The sequence below is a fragment of the Balaenoptera musculus genome, chromosome 8 (assembly GCF_009873245.2).
Source record: "Balaenoptera musculus isolate JJ_BM4_2016_0621 chromosome 8, mBalMus1.pri.v3, whole genome shotgun sequence".
Classification (NCBI taxonomy): domain Eukaryota; kingdom Metazoa; phylum Chordata; class Mammalia; order Artiodactyla; family Balaenopteridae; genus Balaenoptera; species Balaenoptera musculus.
This window is the reverse complement of record NC_045792.1, coordinates 56,960,578-56,980,799: the sequence shown is the minus strand read 5'-3', so window position 1 is coordinate 56,980,799 and position 20,222 is coordinate 56,960,578. Positions and strand designations below refer to the sequence as shown.

Here is a 20,222-nt window from a genome sequence, read left to right as displayed (position 1 = left end):
TCATCCACTGATAGACACTTAGGTTGTTTCCATACCTTGGCTATTATGTATAATGCTGCAATGAACATGGGAGTACAAATATCTCATCAAGATAATGATTTCAAGCAACCTAAATGTCCATCAACAGAGGAATGGATAAAGATGTGGTACATATATACAATGGAATATTACTCACCCATAAAAAGGAATGAATAATGCCATCTGCGGTGACATGGGTGGACCTAGAGATTGTCATATAGAGCGAAGTAAGTCAGAAAGAGAAATCAAACATCGTATAATATTGCTTATATGTGGAATCTAGAAAAACGGTTCAGATGAACTTATTTGCAAATCAGAAACAGAGTTACAGAATAGAAAATAAACTTATGGGCCTTCCCTGGTGGCACAGTGGTTGAGAATCTGCCTGCCAATGCAGGGGACACGGGTTCAAGCCCTGGTCTGGGAAGATCCCACATGCCGCGGAGCAACTAGGCCCGTGAGCCACAATTACTGAGCCTGCGCGTCTGGAGCCTGTGCTCCGAAACAAGAGAGGCCGCGATAGTGAGAGGCCCACGCAACGCGATGAAGAGTGGCCCCCGCTTGCCACAACTAGAGAAAGCCCTAGCACAGAAGCGAAGACCCAACACAGCCATAAATAAATAAATAAATAAATAAAATTTAAAAACAAAACAAAACAAAAAAAAAAGAAAAGAAACTTATGGTTACCAAGGGCGGATGGGGGGGTGGGATGAATTGGGAGACTGGATTGACATACATACACTGCTATATATAAAAGAGATAATTAATGAGAACCTACTGTATAGCACAGGGAGCTCTACTCAATGCTCTGTGGTGACCTAAATGAGAAGGAAATCTATACAACAGTGGATATATGTATATATATAACTGACTCACTTTCCTGTACAGCAGAAACTAACACAACATTGTAAAGCAACTATACTCCAATAAAAAAAAAAATAGATAAACAACAAGGACCTACTGTATAGCACAGGGAACTCTACTCGATACTCTGTAATAACCTATATGGGAAAAGAATCTGAAACAGAATAGATATATGTATATGTATAACAAAACCACTTTGCTGTACACCTGAAATACAACATTGTAAATCAACTATACTCCAATATAAAATAAATGTTTTTTTAAATTTCAAAAAAAAACCAGACAATGATTTCATTTCCTTTGTATATACAACCAGAATTGGGATTGCTGGGTCATGTGGCAGTTCTATTCTTAATTTCTGGAGGAACCTCCATACTGTTTTCCATAGTGACTATACCAGTTTACATTCCCACCGACAGTGTACAGGGTTTTCTTTTTCTCCAAATTCTCACCAGCATTTGTTATCTCTTTTCTTTTTGTAACAGACATCTAAATAGGTGTGAAGTGACATCTCATTATGGTTTTGATGTGCAGTTCCCTGATGATTAATGATGTTGAGCACATTTTCTCGTACCTCTTGGCCATTTCTATGTCTTCTTTGGAAAAAAGGTCTATTTAGGTCCTTTGCCCAATTTTTAATTGGGCTATTTGTTTGTTTGTTGTTTTTTTTTACCATAGAGTTGTATAAGTTCCTTGTATATTTTGGATATCAACCCCATATCAGATACGTGGTTTGCAAATATTTTCTGCCTTTGCATTTTGTTGATGGTTTACTTTCCTGTGTTTTAGTTTCATGTGGTCCCACTTACTTATTTTTGCTTTTGCTCCCTTTGATTTTGGTGTCAAGTCCAAAAAATTATTGACAAGACCAATGTCAAGGAGCTTACCCCCACTATGTTTTCGTTCAGGAGTTTTATGGTTTCAGGTCTATGCTCAATTCTTCAATCCATTTTGAGTTGATTTCTGTGTACAGTGTAAAACAGTGTCCAGTTTCATTCTTTTTTTTTTTTTTTGGATTTAGTTTTTAAATTTATTTTTTTATTTTTTTATTCAAACAGAAAGTCACAAAAATTATAATCATCCTCATCAGTTCACTCAGTCCCATGTAATTAAATTTTTTTTATCTTGATCTTTTGTTAGCACTTTTATGAATTCATCAGTTTTCCATTAGAGTTCTGAAAATGCTTATTCATTCAGTTCAGCAGTATAGTCAGTTACCAGAAACCTGTGCTTGTCACAATCTTTTCCATGAATTCCTTGAAGATGAAACCCTTTTATAGGAACATTTTTGCAAAAGCATGAGAGTACACCCAGAACTGTCTGTAACTGACAAGACTTAAAAATGACCACGGTTAAAGATTTGATGAAGTTCATAATAATGCAATTGACAAGGAAATTTAGTTATTTCTAAGATAAACATTTTAAAATAATAACTAGAATTATGATTTATAACACTATACCAGAACATATAAGATTTTTAGGAATTTCATGTAATGTCTGAAACATTTATATTAACATATTTCCACACAAATAACCCAAAGAAAGTTTAGTATTAGTCGTTTTTTTGTTTTTTTGGTTTTTTAAATTTTATTTTATTTACTTTTTTATACAGCAGGTTCTTATTAGTCATCAATTTTATACACATCAGTGTACACATGTCAATCCCAATCGCCCAATTCATCACACCACCATCCTCAACCCCCCGTGGCTGTCTCCCCTTGGTGTCCATACGTTTGTTCTCTACATCTGTGTCTCAACTTTTGCCCTGCAAACGGGTTCATCTGTACCATTTTTTTAGGTTCCACATACATGCGTTAATATACGATATTTGTTTTTCTCTTTCTGACTTAACTTCACTCTGTATGACAGTCTCTAGATCCATCCATGTCTCAACAAATGACCCAATTTCGTTCCTTTTTATGGTTGAGTAATATTCCATTGTATATATGTACCACATGTTCTTTATCCATTCGTCTGTTGATGGGCATTTAGGTTACTTCCATGACCTGGCTATTGTAAATAGTGTTGCAATGAACACTGGGGTGCATGTATCTTTTTGAATTATGGTTTTCTCTGGGTATATGCCCAGTAGTGGGATTGCTGGATCATACGGTAATCCTATTTTTAGTTTTTTAAGGAACCTCCATACTGTTCTCCATAGTGGCTGTATCAATTTACATTCCCACCAACAGTGCAAGAGGGTTCCCTTTTCCCCACACCCTCTCCAGCATTTGTTGTTTGTACACTTTCTGATGATGCCCATTCTAACTGGTGTGAGGTGATACCTCATTGTAGTCTTGATTTGCATTTCTCTAATAATTAGTGATGTTGAGCAGCTTTTCAAGTGCTTCTTGGCCATCTGTATGTCTTCTTTGGAGAAATGTCTATTTAGGTCTTCTGCCCATTTTTGGATTGGGTTGTTTGTTTTTTTAATACTGAGCTGCATGAGCTGTTTATATATTTTGGAGATTAATCCTTTGTCAGCTGATTCGTTTGCAAATATTTTCTCCCATTCTGAGGGTTGTCTTTTTGTCTTGTTTATGGTTTCCTTTGTTGTGCAAAAGCTTTGAAGTTTCATTAGGTCCCACTTGTTTATTTTTTGTTTTTATTTCCATTACTCTAGGAGGTGGATCAAAAAGATCTTGCTGTGATTTATGTCAAAGAGTGTTCTGCCTATGTTTTCCTCTATGAGTTTGATAGTGTCCGGTCTTACATTTAGGTCTTGAATCCATTTTGAGTTTATTTTTGTGTATGGTGGTAGGGAGTGTTCTAATTTCATTCTTTTACATGTAGCTGTCCAGTTTTCCCAGCACCACTTATTGAACAGACTGTCTTTTCTCCACTGTATATCCTTGCCTCCTTTGTCAGAGATTAGTTGACCACAGGTGTGTGGGTTTATCTCTGGGCTTTCTATCTTGTTCCATTGTTCTATGTTTCTGTTTTTGTGCCAGTACCATATTGTCTTGATGACTGTAGCTTTGTAGTATAGTCTGAAGTCAGGGAGTTTGATTCCTCCAGCTCCGTTTTTTTCCCTCAAGACTGCTTTGGCTATTTGGGGTCTTTTGTGTCTCCATACAAAATTTTAAGATCTTTTGTTCTAGTTCTGTAAAAAATGCCATTGGTAACTTGATAGGGATTGCATTGAATCTGTAGATTGCTTTGGGTAGTACAGTCATTTTCACGATGTTGATTCTTCCAATCCAAGAACATGGTATATCTCTCCATCTGTTGGTATCATCTTTAATTTCTTTCATCAGTGTCTTATAGTTTTCTGCATACAGGTCTTTTGTCTCCCTAAGTAGGTTTATTCCTAGGTATTTTATTCTTTTTGTTGCAGTGGTAAATGGGAGTGTTTCCTTAATTTCTCTTTCAGATTTTTCATCATTAGTGTATAGGAATGCAAGAGATTTCTGTGCATTAATTTTGTATCCTGCAACTTTACCAAATTCATTGATTAGCTCTAGTAGTTTTCTGGTGGCATCTTTAGGATTCTCTATGTATAGTATCATGTCATCTGCAAACAGTGACAGTTTTACGTCTTCTTTTCCAATTTGTATTCCTTTTATTTCTTTTTCTTCTCTGATTGCTGTGGCTAGTACTTCCAAAACTATGTTGAATAATAGCGGTGAGAGTGGACATCCTTTTCTTGTTCCTGATCTTAGAGGAAATGCTTTCAGTTTTTCAGCATTGAGAATGATGTTTGCTGTGCGTTTGTCATATATGGCCTTTATTATGTTGAGGTAGGTTCCCTCTATGCCCACTTTCTGGAGAGTTTTTATCATAAATGGGTGTTGAATTTTGTGAAAAGCATTTTCTGCATGCTTTGAGATGATCATATGGTTTTTATTCTTCAATTTGTTAATATGGTGTATCACACTGATTGATTTGCATATGTTGAAGAATGCTTGCATCCCTGGGATAAATCCCACTTGATCATGGTGTATGATCCTTTTAATGTGTTGCTGGATTCTGTTTGCTAGTATTTTGTTGAGGATTTTTGCATCTGTATTCATCAGTGATATTGGTCTGTAATTTTCTTTTTCTGTACTATCTTTGTCTGGTTTTGGTATCAGGGTGATGGTGGCCTCACAGAATGAGTCTGGGAGTGTTCCTTCCTCTGCAATTTTTTGGAAGAGTTTGAGAAGAATGGGTGTTAGCTCTTCTCTAAATGTTTGATAGAATTCACCTGTGAAGCCATCTGGTCCTGGACTTTTGCTTGTTGGAAGATTTTTAATCACAGTTTCAATTTCATTACTTGTGATTGGTCTGTTCATATTTCCTATTTGTTCCTCGTTCAGTCTTGGAAGGTTATACCTTTCTAAGAATTTGTCCATTTCTTCCAGGTTGTCCACTTTATTGGCACAGAGTTGCTTGTAGTAGTCTCTTAGGATGCTTTGTATTTCTGTAGTGTCTGTGGTAACTTCTCCTTTCTCATTTCTAATTTTATTGATTTGAGTCCTCTCCCTCTTTTTCTTGATGAGTCTGGCTAATGGTTTATCAATTTTGTTTATCTTCTCACAGAGCCAGCTTTTAGTTTTATTGATCTTTGCTATTGTTTTCTTTGTTTCTATTTCATTTATTTCTGCTCTGATTTTTATGATTTCCTTCCTTCTGCTAACTTTGGGTTTTGTTTGTTCTTCTTTCTCTAGTTCCTTTAGGTGTAAGGTTAGGTTGTTTATTTGAGATTTTTCTTGTTTCTTGAGGTAGGCTTGTATAGCTATAAACTTCCCTCTTAGAACTGCTTTTGCTGCATCTCATAGGTTTTGGACCGTCGTGTTTTCATTGTCATTTGTCTCTAGGTATTTTTTGATTTCCTCTTTGATTTCTTCAGTGATCTCTTGGTTATTTAGTAACGTATTGTTTAGCCTCCATGTGTTTGTGTTTTTTACGTTTTTTTCCCTGTAACTGATTTCTAATCTCATAGCATTGTGGTCAGAAAAGATGCTTGATATGATTTCAATTTTCTTAAATTTACTGAGGCTTGATTTGTGACCCAAGATGTGATCTATCCTGGAGAATGTTCTGTGCACACTTGAGAAGAAAGTGTAATCTGCTGTTGTTGGATGGAATGTCCTATAAATATCAATTAAATCTATCTGGTCTATTGTGTCATTTAAAGCTTCTGTTTCCTTATTAATTTTCTGTTTGGATGATCTGTCCATTGGTGTAAGTGAGGTGTTAAAATTCCCCACTAGTATTGTGTTACTGTCGATTTCCTCTTTTTTTTTTTAATAAATTTATTTATTTATTTTTGGCTGTGTTGGGTCTTCGTTTCTGCGCGAGGGCTTTCTCTAGTTGCGGCAAGCGGGGGCCACTCTTCATCGCGGTGCGCGGGCCTCTCACTATCGCGGCCTCTCTTGTTGCGGAGCACAGGCTCCAGACGCGCAGGCTCAGTAGTTGTGGCTCACGGGCCCAGCTGCTCCGCGGCATGTGGGATCCTCCCAGACCAGGGCTCGAACCCGTGTCCCCTGCACTGGCAGGCAGACCCTCAACCACTGCGCCACCAGGGAAGCCCGATTTCCTCTTTTATACTGTGAGCAGTTGCCTTATGTATTGAGGTGTTCCTATGTTGGGTGCATATATATTTATAATTGTTATATCTTCTTCTTGGATTGATCCCTTGATCATTATGTAGTGTCCTTCCTTGTCTCTTGTAACATTCTTTATTTTCAAGTCTATTTTATCTGATATGAGTTTTGCTACTCCAGCTTTCTTTTGATTTCCATTTGCATGGAATATCTTTTTCCATCCCCTCACTTTCAGTCTGTATGTGTCCCTAGGTCTGAAATGGGTCTCTTGTAGACAGCATATATATGGGTCCTGTTTTTGTATCCATTCAGCGAGCCTGTGTCTTTTGGTTGGAGCATTTAATCCACTCACATTTAAGGTAATTATCGATATGTATGTTCCTGTGACCATTTTCTTAATTGTTTTGGGTTTGTTTTTGTAGGTCCTTTTCTTCTCTTGTGTTTCCCACTTAGAGAATTTCCTTTAGCATTTGCTGTAGAGCTGGTTTGGTGGTGCTAAATTCTCTTAGCTTTTGCTTGTCTGTAAAGCTTTTGATTTCTCCATCGAATCTGAATGAGATCCTTGCCAGGGAGAGTAATCTTGGTTGTAGGTTCTTCCCTTTCATCACTTTAAATATGTCATGCCACTCCCTTCTGGCTTGTAGAGTTTCTGTTGAGAAATCAGCTCTTAACCTTATGGGAGTTCCCTTGTATGTTATTTGTTGTTTTTCCCTTGCTGCTTTCAATAATTTTTCTTTGTGTTTAATTTTTTCCAATTTGATTACTATGTGTCGTGGCATGTTTCTCCTTGGGTTTATCCTGTATGGGACTCTCTGTGCTTCTTGGACTTGGGTGGCTATTTCATTTCCCATGTTAGGGAAGTTTTCAACTATAATCTCTTCAAATATTTTCTCGGGCCCTTTCTCTCTTCTTCTGGGACCTGTGTAATGCGAACGTTGTTGCGTTTAATGTTGTCCCAGAGGTCTCTTAGGCTGTCTTCATTTCTTTTCATTCTTTTTCTTTATTCTGTTCTGCAGCAGTGAATTCCACCATTCTGTCTTCCAGGTCACTTATCCGTTCTTCTGCCTCAGTTATTCTGCTATTGATTCCTTCTAGTGTAGTTTTCATTTCAGTTATTGTATTGTTCATCTCTGTTTGTTTGTTCTTTAATTCTTCTAGGTCTTTGTTAAACATTTCTTGCATCATCTTGATCTTGGCCTCCATTCTTTTCCCGAGGTCCTGGATCATCTTCACTATCATTATTCTGAATTCTTTTTCTGAACGTTGCCTATCTCCACTTTATTTAGTTGTTTTTCTGGGGTTTTATCTTGTTCCTTCATCTGGTACATAGCCCTCTGCCTTTTCATCTTGTCTATCTTTCTGTGAATGTGGTTTTTGTTCCATAGGCTGCAGGACTGTAGTTCTTCTTGCTTCTGCTTTCTGCCCTCTGGTGGATGAGGCTATCTAAGAGGCTTGTGTAAGTTTCCTGACGGGAGGGACTGGTTGTGGGTAGAGCTGACTGTTGCTCTGGTGGGCAGAGCTCAGTAAAACTTTAATCTGCTTGACTGCTGATGGGTAGGGCTGGGTTCCCTCCCTGTTGGTTGTTTGGCCTGAGGCAACCCAACACTGGAGCCTACCTGGGCTCTTTGGTGGGGCTAATGACAGACTCTGGGAGGGCTCACGCCAAGGAGTACTTCCCAGAACCTCTGCTGCCAGTGTCCTTGTCCCCACGGTGAGCCACAGCCACCCCCCGCCTCTGCAGGAGACCCTCCAACACTAGCAGGTAGGTCTGGTTCAGTCTCCCCTGGGGTCACTGCTCTTTCCCCTTGGTCCCGATGCACATATTGGCCTATAATTTTCTTTTCCTTGCAGTGTCTTTGTCTGGCTTTAGTGTCAGAGTAATGCTGGCCTCATAAAATGAGTCTGGAAGCATTCCCTCCTCTTATGTGTTTTGGTAGAGTTTGAGAAGGATTGTATTAGTTCTTTAAACGTTTGGTAGAATCCACTACTGGAGTTTTCGGGACCTGAAATTTTTTTAAAATTTATTTTATTTAATTTATCTTTTTGGCTGTGTTGGGTCTTCGTTGCTGTGCACGGGCTTTCTCTAGTTGTGGTGAGCAGGGGCTACTCTTCACTGTGGTGCACGGGCTTCTCTTGTTGTGGAGCACAGGCTCTAGGCGTGTAGGCTTCAGTAGTTGTGGCTCAAGGGCTCAGTAGTTGTGGCTCGCGGCCTCCAGAGCAGAGGCTTGGTAGTTGTGGCGCACGGGCTTTGTTGCTCTGTGGCATGTGGGATCTTCCCGGACCAGGGCTCTAACCCATGTCCCTTGCATTGGCAGGCAGATTCTTGACCACTGCACCACCAGGGAAGCCCTGTAATTATTTTGTTGGGAGGTTTTAAATTATGATTCAGTCTCCTTGCTAGTAATCAGTCTGTTCAGATTTTTCTGTTTCTTCATTATTCAGTTTTGGTAGATTGGATATAAACTTATCCATTTCTTTTAGGTTTTGCAATTTGTTGGTGTATAATTTTTCATAGTAGTCTCTTACAATTCCTTGTATTTCTGTGATATCAGTTATAATATCTCCTATTTCATTTATAATTCCATTGAAGTCCTCTCTCTTTTCGTCTTAGTAAGTCCAGCTAATGGTTTGTCTACTTTATCTTTTCAAAAAACCAGCTATTAGTTTCATCGATCTTTTCTATTGTCATTTTAGTCTCTATTTCATTTATTTCTGCTCTGATCTTTGTTACTTCCACTCTGATTTTTGTTATTTCCTTCCTTCTGCTAACTTTGGGCTTAGTTTGTTGTTTTTTTCTAGTCCCTTGAGGTGTAAAGTTAGTTTTTTAGTTGAGCTCTTTGTTTCTTAATGTATGTGTTTTTTAATGTCTTACATGTTATGTCTTACAAAACCTTACATGTTTCTTTTTTTTTAATTTTTATTTTATATTGGACCATAGTTGATTAACAAGGTTGTGTTACTTTTGGGTGTACAGCAAAGTGATTCAGTTTTACACTTAATGTACATGCTTACTGCTATAAAATTCCCTCTTAGATATGCTTTTGTTGCATTCCATAGGTTTTGGTATGTTGTGTTTCCATTTTCCCTTGTCTTAAATGATATTTTTACATTTCTTATTTGATTTCTTCTTTGACACATTGGTTGCTAAGGAGCCTGTTGTTTAATCTGTACATATTTGTCAATTTTCTAGTTTTGGTTATTGACTTTTAGTTTTATACCATTGTAATCAGAAAAGATGCTTTATATTTCAATCTTCTTAAATTTACTGACTTCTTTTGTGGCCTAACATATAATCTCTCCTGGAGAATGTTCCATGTGTGCTTGAGAAGTGTATGTATCCTGCTGCTGTTAGATGGAATGTTCTTTATATGTCTGTTACGGACATCTGACCTAATGTGTCATTTGAGTCCGACGTTTCCTTACTGATTTTGTTTTGATGATCTATTCATTGTTAAAAGTGGGGTACTGAAGTCCTCTGTATTGCTGTTTATTTCACCTTACAGATCTACTAACATTTGTTTTATATATTTAAGTACTCCTAGGGTGGGTACCTAAATATTTACAGGTGTTGTATCCTTATGATGAATTGACCAACTATAATTATATAATGACCTTCTTGATCTTGTTATAGTCTTTGGCTTAAAGTCTATTTTTTTCTGATATAAGAATAGGTACCCCCCCCACTCTCTTTTGGTTTCCACTTGCATGAAACATCTTTCATATCCATTCACTTTGAGCCCATGTGTGTGTCCTTAAAGCTGAAGTGAGTCTCCTGTAGGCAGCAGATAGTTGGGTCTTGTTTTTTAATCCATTCAGCTATTCTCTATCTTATGATTGGAGAATTGAGTCCATCTACATTTAAAGTAATTAATGATAGGAGTGAACTTATTACTACCATTTTGGCAATTGCTTCCTGGTTGATTGGTAATTCTTTTGTTCCTTTCTTGCTCTCTTCCTTTAGGATTTGATGACTTTCTGTAGTGGTATGTTTTGCTTCCTTTCTCTTTCTCCTTTGTGTATCCACTATAGGCTTTTGCCCTGTGGTTACCATGAGGCTTACATAAAACATCTTACATTTTTAACAGTCTATTTTAAGGTGATACCTTAACGTTGAACAAATATCAAAGCTCCTCCCCCCCATATTTTAAGTATTTGATGTCACAATTTGCATCTTTTTACATTGTATGTCCATTAACAACTTATTGTAGTCATATTTATTTTTATAACTTTTGTCTTTTAACCTTCATACTAGATTTGTAAGTGATTTATCTACCATCATTAGAGTAATAGAGTATTCTGAATTTAACTGTATACTTAACTTTATCAGTGAGTTTTATACTTTCATGTTTTCTTGTTACTAATTAGTGTCCTCTGGCTTCAGTGTGAAGAACTCCCTTTAATATTTCATGGAAGGTTGGTCTAATGGTGATGAACTCCTTCAGTTTTTGCTTGGAAAATACTCTCTCTCTCCTTCAGTTCTGAAGGACAGCTTTGGCAGGTAGAGTATTTTTGTTTGGCTGTTCTTTTTTTTCAGCACTTTGAATATAACATCGCACTCCCCTTTAGCATGCAAGATTTCTGCTGAAAAAATCTGCTGATAATCTTATGGAGGTTCCCTTGTCCATAATGAGTTGTTTTTCTCTTGCTGTTTTTAAGATGCTTTCCTTGTAACTTGACAATTTAATTATAACATTTCTTGGTGTGGGTCTCCTTTGAGTTGTCTTACTTGAAACTCTCTGGGCTTCCTGGATCTGAATGTCTGTTTCCCAGGTTAGGGAAGTTTTCAGCCATTATTTCTTTGAATATTTCTTTTTTAAAAAAAATATTTATTTATTTTTTTGGCTGTGCCGGGTCTTAGCTGTGGCACGTGGTATCTTCTTTGTTGTGGCATGTGGGACCTTCATTGCGGCATGCGGGATCTTTAGTTGCAGCATGTGAACTCTTAGTTGCAGCCTGCGAACTCTTAGTTGTGGCATGTGAACTCTTAGTTGTGGCATGTGGGATCTAGTTCCCTGACCAGGGATCGAACCTGGGCCCCCTGCATTGGGAGTGTGGAATCTTAGCCACTGGACCACCAGGGAAGTCCCCATTATTTCTTTGAATAAGCTTTTTGCCCCTTTCTCTATCTCTTCTTCTTCTGGGGCCTTTGTAATGTGTATATTGGTCTGTTTGTTGGTTCCCCAACATCCCTTAAGCTATCTAACCGCTTCATTTAAAAATTTTTCCTTTTTGCTCCTTTGATTGCATTCCACTGCCCTGTCTTTGAGTCTGCTGATCCTTTCTTCCCATTGATCTAGTCTGCTGTTGAACCCCTCCTGAATATTTCATTTCAGTTATTGTATTCTTCAGCTCTGTGATTTGTTTGGTATTTAAAAATTTTTTCTATCTCTTTGTTGAAATTCTCACTTGGTTCATGCATTGTTCTCCTGACCTCAGTAAGCACACCTTTATGAACATTATTTTTAACACTCTATCAGGTTAATTACTTATCTCTGCTTCATTAAGATCTGTTTCTGGATGTTTATCCTGTCCTTTTCTTTGGAATATATTCCTCTGTTTCTTTATTTTCCTTGCCTTTCTGTGTTGGTTTCTGCTTATTAGATAAAACCGTCACCCGTGTCAGTCTTGATAGAATGGTCTTGTGTAAGAGATGAACCTCATTGATCAGCCCAGCCCAAGATCTTAGTTGCCTCATATGCTTTTGTGACTTTCTAAGCCTTCTTCTTTGTTCTTAGTGGCTCCCAGTAGTGGAGGGTGTGTTAAGACCCATTAGTGTCCCAAAGGGGAGGATCACAGCCAACACCTAGATGTAGGCTGATTAGAAGCTGGACCCTCACTAGCAGCACCTTCCAGGGAGAAACTGGGAGATGGGTGTTTTTGCCTGCTTCCTCTGTGCTGGGTCCAGGTGTACAGCTGTGAGGGTGAGGGTGCTCCTGCACCCATTATGTTTTGGGAGCTCATCTCTCTGGTAGGAATCTTAAAAGTTGGGAATGCTAGATGTGGGGTTCAAGTCCTTTGCTCCTCAAGGAGAAGATAGGAGTTGGGGATTCCCTTTTGATTGTATGGTGCATGTTGGGGGTGGGGTTTATGGTGAGAGTGTTTCTCAGACTTTCCTACTCGTTTGATGATATTTTCCCATTCCTCTGATGTGTAGGAGTTGGTCAGTTACTTTCTCGATCTCTTTCAGAGGGAACTGCTCTGTGTGCAGCTGTACATTTGGTGCATCTGTGGGAGGAGGCGAGCTCAGAAGCCTCCTATGTCTCCATTTTGGTCAACTCTCTGGAATGTGATGTTATTCCAATTCCTGATATTGTATACATGACCTTTTTTCCTTCTTTTTGGACATTTTTAAGATTGTCTATTTATACTATTTTGAAATTCATGATTGTATATCTTGGTGTAGTTTTTTTTCATTCACTGTGCTGGATTCTTGATTCTTATTTTTTTTTTAAACAGCTTTATTTAGACATAATTCACATAACATACAATTCACCCATTTAAGGCGAGCAATTCAATACTTCTCAGTATGTTTACAAATATGAACAATCATCACCACAGTCAATTTCAGAACACTTATGTCACCTCAAAAAGAAACTCTGTATTCAAGACCTATCATCACTTACCCCCCATCCATCACACGCAGCCCTAAGGAACCACTAATCTTTCTGTCTCTAGAGATTGGCCTATTTTGTGCATTTCATATAAATGTAATCATAAAATATGTACTCTTTTGTGACTGGCTTCTTTCATTTAGCATGATGTTTTCAAGGTTCATCCATGCTGCAGCATGTTACCTGTACTTTATTCCTTTTTATGGCCAAATAATACACCATTGTGTGGATATACCACTTTAAAAAAATCCACTAATCAGCTGATGGACATTTTTGACTATTATGACTATGGAAATTCATGTACATGTTTTTGTGTGGACTTATATGTTCATTTTCCTTGGGTATATACTTAGGGAGTTGAATTGCTGGGTCATATGGTAACTTGATGTGTAGCAATTTGAGGAACTGACAGACTATCTTCCAAAGTGGCTGCATCATTTTACACTGCTATTAACAGTGTATGAGGGTTCCAAATTTTCCACATCCTCACCAACACTTAATCTGACTTTTTGATTCTAACCATCCTAGTGGGTATGAAGTTTTTTATAGTTTTGATTTGCATTTTCCTGATAACTAATGGTGTTGACATCTTTTATGTGCATATTAGCCATTTGACTATCTTCTTTGGAGAAATCTCTATGTAGATACTTTGCCCATCTTTTAAATTGGGCTATTTGTGCCATAATTATTAAGTTGTTGGGTTCCTTATATAGTCTAGATATAAATCTTTTATCAGATATATGATTTGTAAATATTTTCTTCCATTCTGTGATCTTTTCACTTTCTTAATAGTATCCTTTGAAGCACATTTTAAATTTTGATTAAATCTAATTTATCTACTTACCTATTTTTTATTGTTGTTGGTTGTGGTTTTGATGCATATCTAAGAATCCTTTCCCAAATCCAAGGTTATAAAGATTTACCTCTGTGTTTTCTAAGGATTTATAGTTTTAGTTCTTCCATTTAGCTATCTGATCCATAATGAGTTAATTTTTTTATATGGTTTGAGGTAAGGGTCCAATTTCATTTTTTGCATGTGGCTAGCCAGCTGTCCCCGTACCATTTGTTGAAAAGACAATTCTTTCCCCATTTAATGGTCTTGACACTCTTGTTGAAAATCAGCTGACCATAAACACAGGGGTTTATTTCTAGACTATCAATTCTATTCCATTTATTTATATGTCTATCCTTATGCCAGTACCAAACTAACTTGATTACTCTTGCTTTATAGTAAGTTTTAAAATAGCAAAGTGTGAATCCTATTTTTTCTTTTTCAAGATTCTTGTGGTTATTCTGGGTCCCTGTAATTTCACAGTAATTTTATAATCAGCTTTTCAATTTCTACAAAGAAGCCAGCCATGATTCTGACAGGGATTGCACTGAATCATGAACATGGGGTTTTTTCCATTTATTTAGATCTTCTTTAGTTTCTTCCAACAATGTTTTGTAGTTTTCAGAGTTGTTTTACACTCCTTTAGTTAAATTTATTCCTAAGTATTTTATTCTTATCAATTCTATTATAAATGGAATATTTTCCTAATTTTATTTATTTATTTATTTATTATTGTTTTTCTGGCCACGCTGCATGGCTCGCAGGATCTTAGTTCCTTGACCAGGGATCAAGACCAGGGATCGAACCCGGGCCCCAGCAGTGAAAGCAGAGTCCTAACCACTGGACCACCAGGGAATTCCCTTAATTTTATTTTTTGATTGTTCATTGCAAGTATATAGAAGTACCATTGACTTTTATATAATGAACATGTATCCTGCAATCTGTCTGAATTTATTTATTAGTTCTAATAGTTTCTTAGAGGATTCTTTAGGATTTTTTTACATACTAGATCATGTCATCTGTGAATAAAGATAGTTTTACTTCTTTCTTTCCAATTTGGAACCCTTATATATTTTTTTCCTGCCTAATTGTTCAGGCCACATAGGTAGTAAGAGACAGACCTCAAATTTCAACTTGTGTCTGTTTAAAATCCATGTTCTTTTCATTATAACCTGCTAGCTAACCTTGGTGTTGGGGAGAGACATGAAAAATAAGAATGGAAAGGTAGATTGGAGACCATTCTGTAAGTGAAGCTAAGACTAAAAGGCTAAAGATTGTATTTTTATTTAGTAGGTAGTGAATAACCAAGGGAATGACTTGGTTATTCTAAGGAAGTGTTGCTTTAAGAAGATAAATCTGTTAACAATGTACACAATGAATTGGAGGAATAATTTAAAAGGAAAGAAAGCTAGTTAAGAGCTCTTACCTGCCCAATAGCAGCTGTATGGCTCTGGTATCAGCTTTTGTGTCATGTTTCCAAAATGTATTCTCAGTTGGAGGCAGGAGGTGATTTTCAATGTGGTCTTTAAATTGATTCCTAGACAAGGCTTTGATTCTAAGGAATGAAAAAAATACTTTTTTAGTGGCTAACATATGGGAAAAATCTAAATCAGAATTAATTGAACATGGAATATTTAACATACTTCAGCCTTCACCTTAAATATACATAAAACTTCACAATTTACAAAGCCCTTTCTTATATTAGAATCTCATTTCATTTATGTAAGAGAGGGAGGAGAGAATATACCCATTTTTTATATAAGCATGCTGGTTCAGAAGGAGTTAAGAATTTAGCCACTTACATATTTAGCAAGCGTCAGTGCTAGGTCTAGATTTTGGGTATCTTAACTCCTAGTTTAGGCTTCTTTTCCACCACGTTAAGAATTACTTGCTGAACATTTCCAAGATTATTCAGTCCATATCTTGACAAAAAACACGTGTTAACAACTATCAAGAAATTAACTATTGGGGTTCATGTTTATCCAGTAACTTACTGTGTTGATGCTCCAAGAAAATCTTCCTTCATAGAAGGATGAACTTCTTCCAACAACATGCTAGTATCTGGGCTTGATTTCATTGCAGAAATCACCATGGCATTACGCAGTTTATTGCCTTGTTCTAACAGAGCTGAAGAGGGCAAAACAGAACACAGAAAATCTAAAATCCAACAGAAATACTTGAAATATTTAGCACCTTTCCTTCTCTCACAGGACTTACCATAGTGTACTATAATTGCTTACTTGTCTGCCTTCCCCACTAGCTTGAGAATCCCTTGAGGACATTCACCTTACAACAAATGTTTACTGAGCTTCTATCACGTGGACCATTTTAGATGTTGGCATTATAGCAGTGAATGAAGTCTCCATTATTTAGAGACTGACCGCCTTACTGGAGCCATTATATACATGCATTGACTCTTCCAACTGGTGTTTGCACATAATAAATTTAGTAATATTTACATAATATATAATTTTTGTATCCAGCTGTCTTACTGAATTCTCTTATTTGTAACAGTTTTAATGTCATTATTATTTGAGGAACACTAACAACTATATCAGCTAAACTGTTAGGAGTCATAGTGATAATCTGGTCCAAATGTATACTTCTATGGATGAAGAAAAGAATACCAAAACATTTCTATGACTTGTCTAAGATCATACATCAGGTTAACAGAAAAGTCAGGATAAAGTCTTTAAACTTTCTGATAGGTAAAATTTCTCTCATCCCTAAGCAACAACAACAACAATTACAGAGGATAACATTTATTGAACCCTTACCACTTCCTGGGCACTACTCTTAAGTATGTTATGTATAGGAACTCATTTAATCCTCCCAACAATCCTCTGAAATAGGTACTATCATTTCCTTCCCTTTCCAGATGACAAAGCTGAGGCAGAGAGGATAGGTAACTTGCCCAAGTTATGCATGCAGTATAACCAGGATGACTCTACATCCTATGATTTAACCACTATACATATATGACCCCACTTTTTCTTAGACTTCTTTTTAAAAGCTTAGGACCAGTGGTATTATTTCAAGGAACACTGGGAAGAATTATTATTTTCTTGAGGTTCCACAGTTGCTTAGGAGGTAGGTAAGACTAGATACCAAATGCCTATCTATCTTGGTCTAGAGTTTTATAGCTTCTAAAAATAAAGAAGATATGGCAGTCAGGCCAAGAAAAAAATAAGCCAAACAGATCCATAAACGTTCAACATTTGTTAGCATAAAGAGTTCAAAATATAGCTTAAAAACTCAAAACCCCAAACCCAAAAAACCCTGAAATATCATATGTTCAATGTGCTATGTCAAAGTATAAGTAAAAGAAAATAAAGATCACCATCTGCGGTAGGCAGAATTCTATCCTTGATCTTAGCCAAAAGGCCAAAAAGCGATGTAGGCAGAATTCTAAGATAGTTCCCCCCAAATTTCCAGCCACTGGTATACAAATACCTTCTCCCAGTGATTCAGTCATCTAGGTATTGCTATAAAGGGATTTTACAGATGTAATTATGGTTCCAAATCAGTCTACCTCAAGACTGGGAGATTATCTTGGTGGTTCCAAACCTTTATAAAGCAGAGTTTTTTCTGGCTGTTTGCAGGATATGAACTCAGAGATTTAAAGCATGAGAAGGATGTAATGTTTCATTGTTGTCTTGAAGATGGAGAGGACCACGTGGCAAGAAATGCATGTGGCCTTATGGCCTTTAGGAGCTGAGAGTGGACACTGGCTGACTGCCAGCAAGGAAATGGGACCGCAGTCCTACTACTGCAAAGAACTGGATTCTGTCAACAAGAATGAACTTGGAAGTGAATTTTCCCTCAGAGCTTCCAGGTGAGAATTTAGCTTGGCTGACACCTTGATTGTAGCCTATGATACCCTAAGCAGAAAACCGAACCATACCTTGCTGGACTTCAGATCCACAGAACTGTGACTAATAAATGGGTATTCTTTTAAGCCATTAAGTTTGTGGTTACTTGTTATGCAGCAATAGAAAATTAATATTTCCATTAATGCCACTATCCACAAATACTGATTAACATTTTGATATATTCCGGATTTTTTTTGTGTGTGTGGCTACATTGGGTCTTCGTTGCTGTGCACGGGCTTTCTCTAGTTGCGGCGAGTGGGGGCTACTCTTCATTGTGGTGCACGGGCTTCTCTTTGTGGTGGCTTCTCTGTGTGGAACACAGGCTCTAGGTGTGCGGGCTTCAGTAGCTGTGGCTCGCAGGCTCTAGAGCGCAGGCTCAGTGGTTGTGGCGAACAGGCTTAGCTGCTCCGCGGCACGTGGGATCTTCCTGGACCAGGGCTCGGACCTGTGTCCCCTGCATTGGCAGGCAGATTCTTAACCACTGTGCCACCAGGGAAGTCCCCTGGATAGTTTTTAATCTATGTATACATACACCTGTATATGTATGTGTGTGTGTATATATATATAAATTTTTTCTTTTGCAAAAATGGTATATTATGTATACAGTTTTTTTTTGAATTTTATTTTATTTTTTTTATACAGCAGGTTCTTATTAGTTATCTATTTTATACATATTAGTGTATACATGTCAATCCCAATCTCCCAATTCATCACACCACCAACCCCACTTTCCCCCCTTGGTGTCCATATGTTTGTTCTCTACATCTGTGTCTCTACTTCTGCCTTGCAAACCAGTTCATCTGTACCATTTTTCTAGATTCCACGTATATGCATTAATATACGATATTTGTTTTTCTCTTTCTGACTTACCTCACTCTGTATGACAGTCTCTAGGTCCATACACATCTCTACAAATGACCCAACTATGTATCCTGTTTTATAACTGCTTTTTCACTTAATAATATGCATTAACTTTTTCTATGTAAATAATGGCTATATAAGTATGTATTTTTGTTTTTACTTATTTAAAAAAAAATCTCTTTGGGATTCAGTCAGAAAATGGCTGTCTTGTTTATTCAGTGAGAAAGGGTGAGGAAAACATGGTCTGCTAGCATTGGAAATTTGGTTAAAGAAGCTTGCTATGTGACAGGAAGCCCTCCTCCTTTTAGTTTCTAGTTAATACTTGGCTTAATTTGATATGGTTTAAAGTTCTTTAATGAGGTGGGCACACTCAATAAATGCTTTATGAATAAAGTAGTTAATGACAAGCAGTGTCAATAATAAACTTCATTTGATTTCAGGGCCATGTAGAAAAATAGTTTTTCTACTGATACCCAAAATGTCTCTAGAGATATTTGGTACTTGGTACTTTATAATCTAACCACACACAACTATTTTTAATTCCTTAAACACAATACTTCCTTTGTGCTCTCAAAGTTCTGCGTATCTGATTCCATCAAAGAATTACCATGCAGTATTAAAACTTCTATCTCACCCAAACAACTTTGAGAGGAGAGATTGGCTTTTGTTGGTCTTTGTATGCTCGGTGCCTAGTATATATCAGGAATTTTATTAAATGTTTCAATAAATACTTCCACTGTTGCATATATCATACAAAATTGTACTCTATCTGCTTTAGAGTCTGTTTCCTTTACTACAATGCATTCATTAAGTCAGGGACTATCTTATTTATCACTGTAATCCCAATACTCAAAACAATGGCTGACACAAAATAGGCACTCAAAAGATATCTGCTGAATTGAATTGAGCTTAAAGTTTTCATCCCTGCTAAATAAAATTTCCCTGGGAATAGTAATATTTTAAGAGTGACTTAATTAGTCATTAACATTTGAATAGGAATAGGTACTTAAGATACTTTACAATAGCAGGTTTTAAAAAAGAAATAAACATCGAAGACAACAAGTCGGACAAATCTGAGCAAGGGTGGTCTATTCATTGGCCTCCAAGTGGTTTCTTCCTTGAAACAGCCATTCTTAGAATAGTTTCTCTAAAGTCTAAGGCATGGCAACAACAACACCTTAACTCCCCTTCTTAAGAGGAAGCTGGTTCCACACTAAAAGAGCTGTCATGGCATCTTCCTGCACCTCAACTCAATAATTATTTTTTTAACACAAGGGAAGGGCACTTAGTTGAGTTCATGACAAATGTTTCCCTTGTTTATTTCCTACATGCCATGGGCACAGCCCTTGCTAAACAGGGAGGTATACAGCTTCTGGGTTTTTTTCCTACTCCTTGTTATCTATTCTAAACCCCAACACTTAACAAACTTATGGTTACCGGGGGGGAAGGATAGGGAGAAGGGAGAGTTAGGGAGTTTGGGATTGAGATGTACACACTGCTATATTTAAAATGGATAACCAACAAGGACCTACTGTATAGCACAGGGAACTCTGCTCAATGTTATGTGGCAGCCTGGATGGGAGGGGAGTTTGGGGGAGAATGGATACATGTATATGTATGGCTGAGTTCCTTTGCT

General features: G+C 37.2%; 1 protein-coding gene across 5 annotated transcripts in view; it reads right to left on the bottom strand.

Moving 5' to 3' along the window:
• C2CD3 (C2 domain containing 3 centriole elongation regulator) overlaps positions 1–20,222 on the bottom strand; it is a 129,128-nt gene that overhangs the window by 90,515 nt on the left and 18,391 nt on the right. For all 5 annotated transcript variants that reach the window (XM_036859728.1, XM_036859729.1, XM_036859730.1 and 2 more), the window contains 2 exons: positions 15,848–15,980; positions 15,280–15,408 (listed from right to left, as the gene is read on the bottom strand). In XM_036859728.1, the coding sequence (XP_036715623.1) occupies positions 15,280–15,408; positions 15,848–15,980 (262 nt within the window). The remainder of the gene's footprint in view (positions 1–15,279; positions 15,409–15,847; positions 15,981–20,222) is intronic.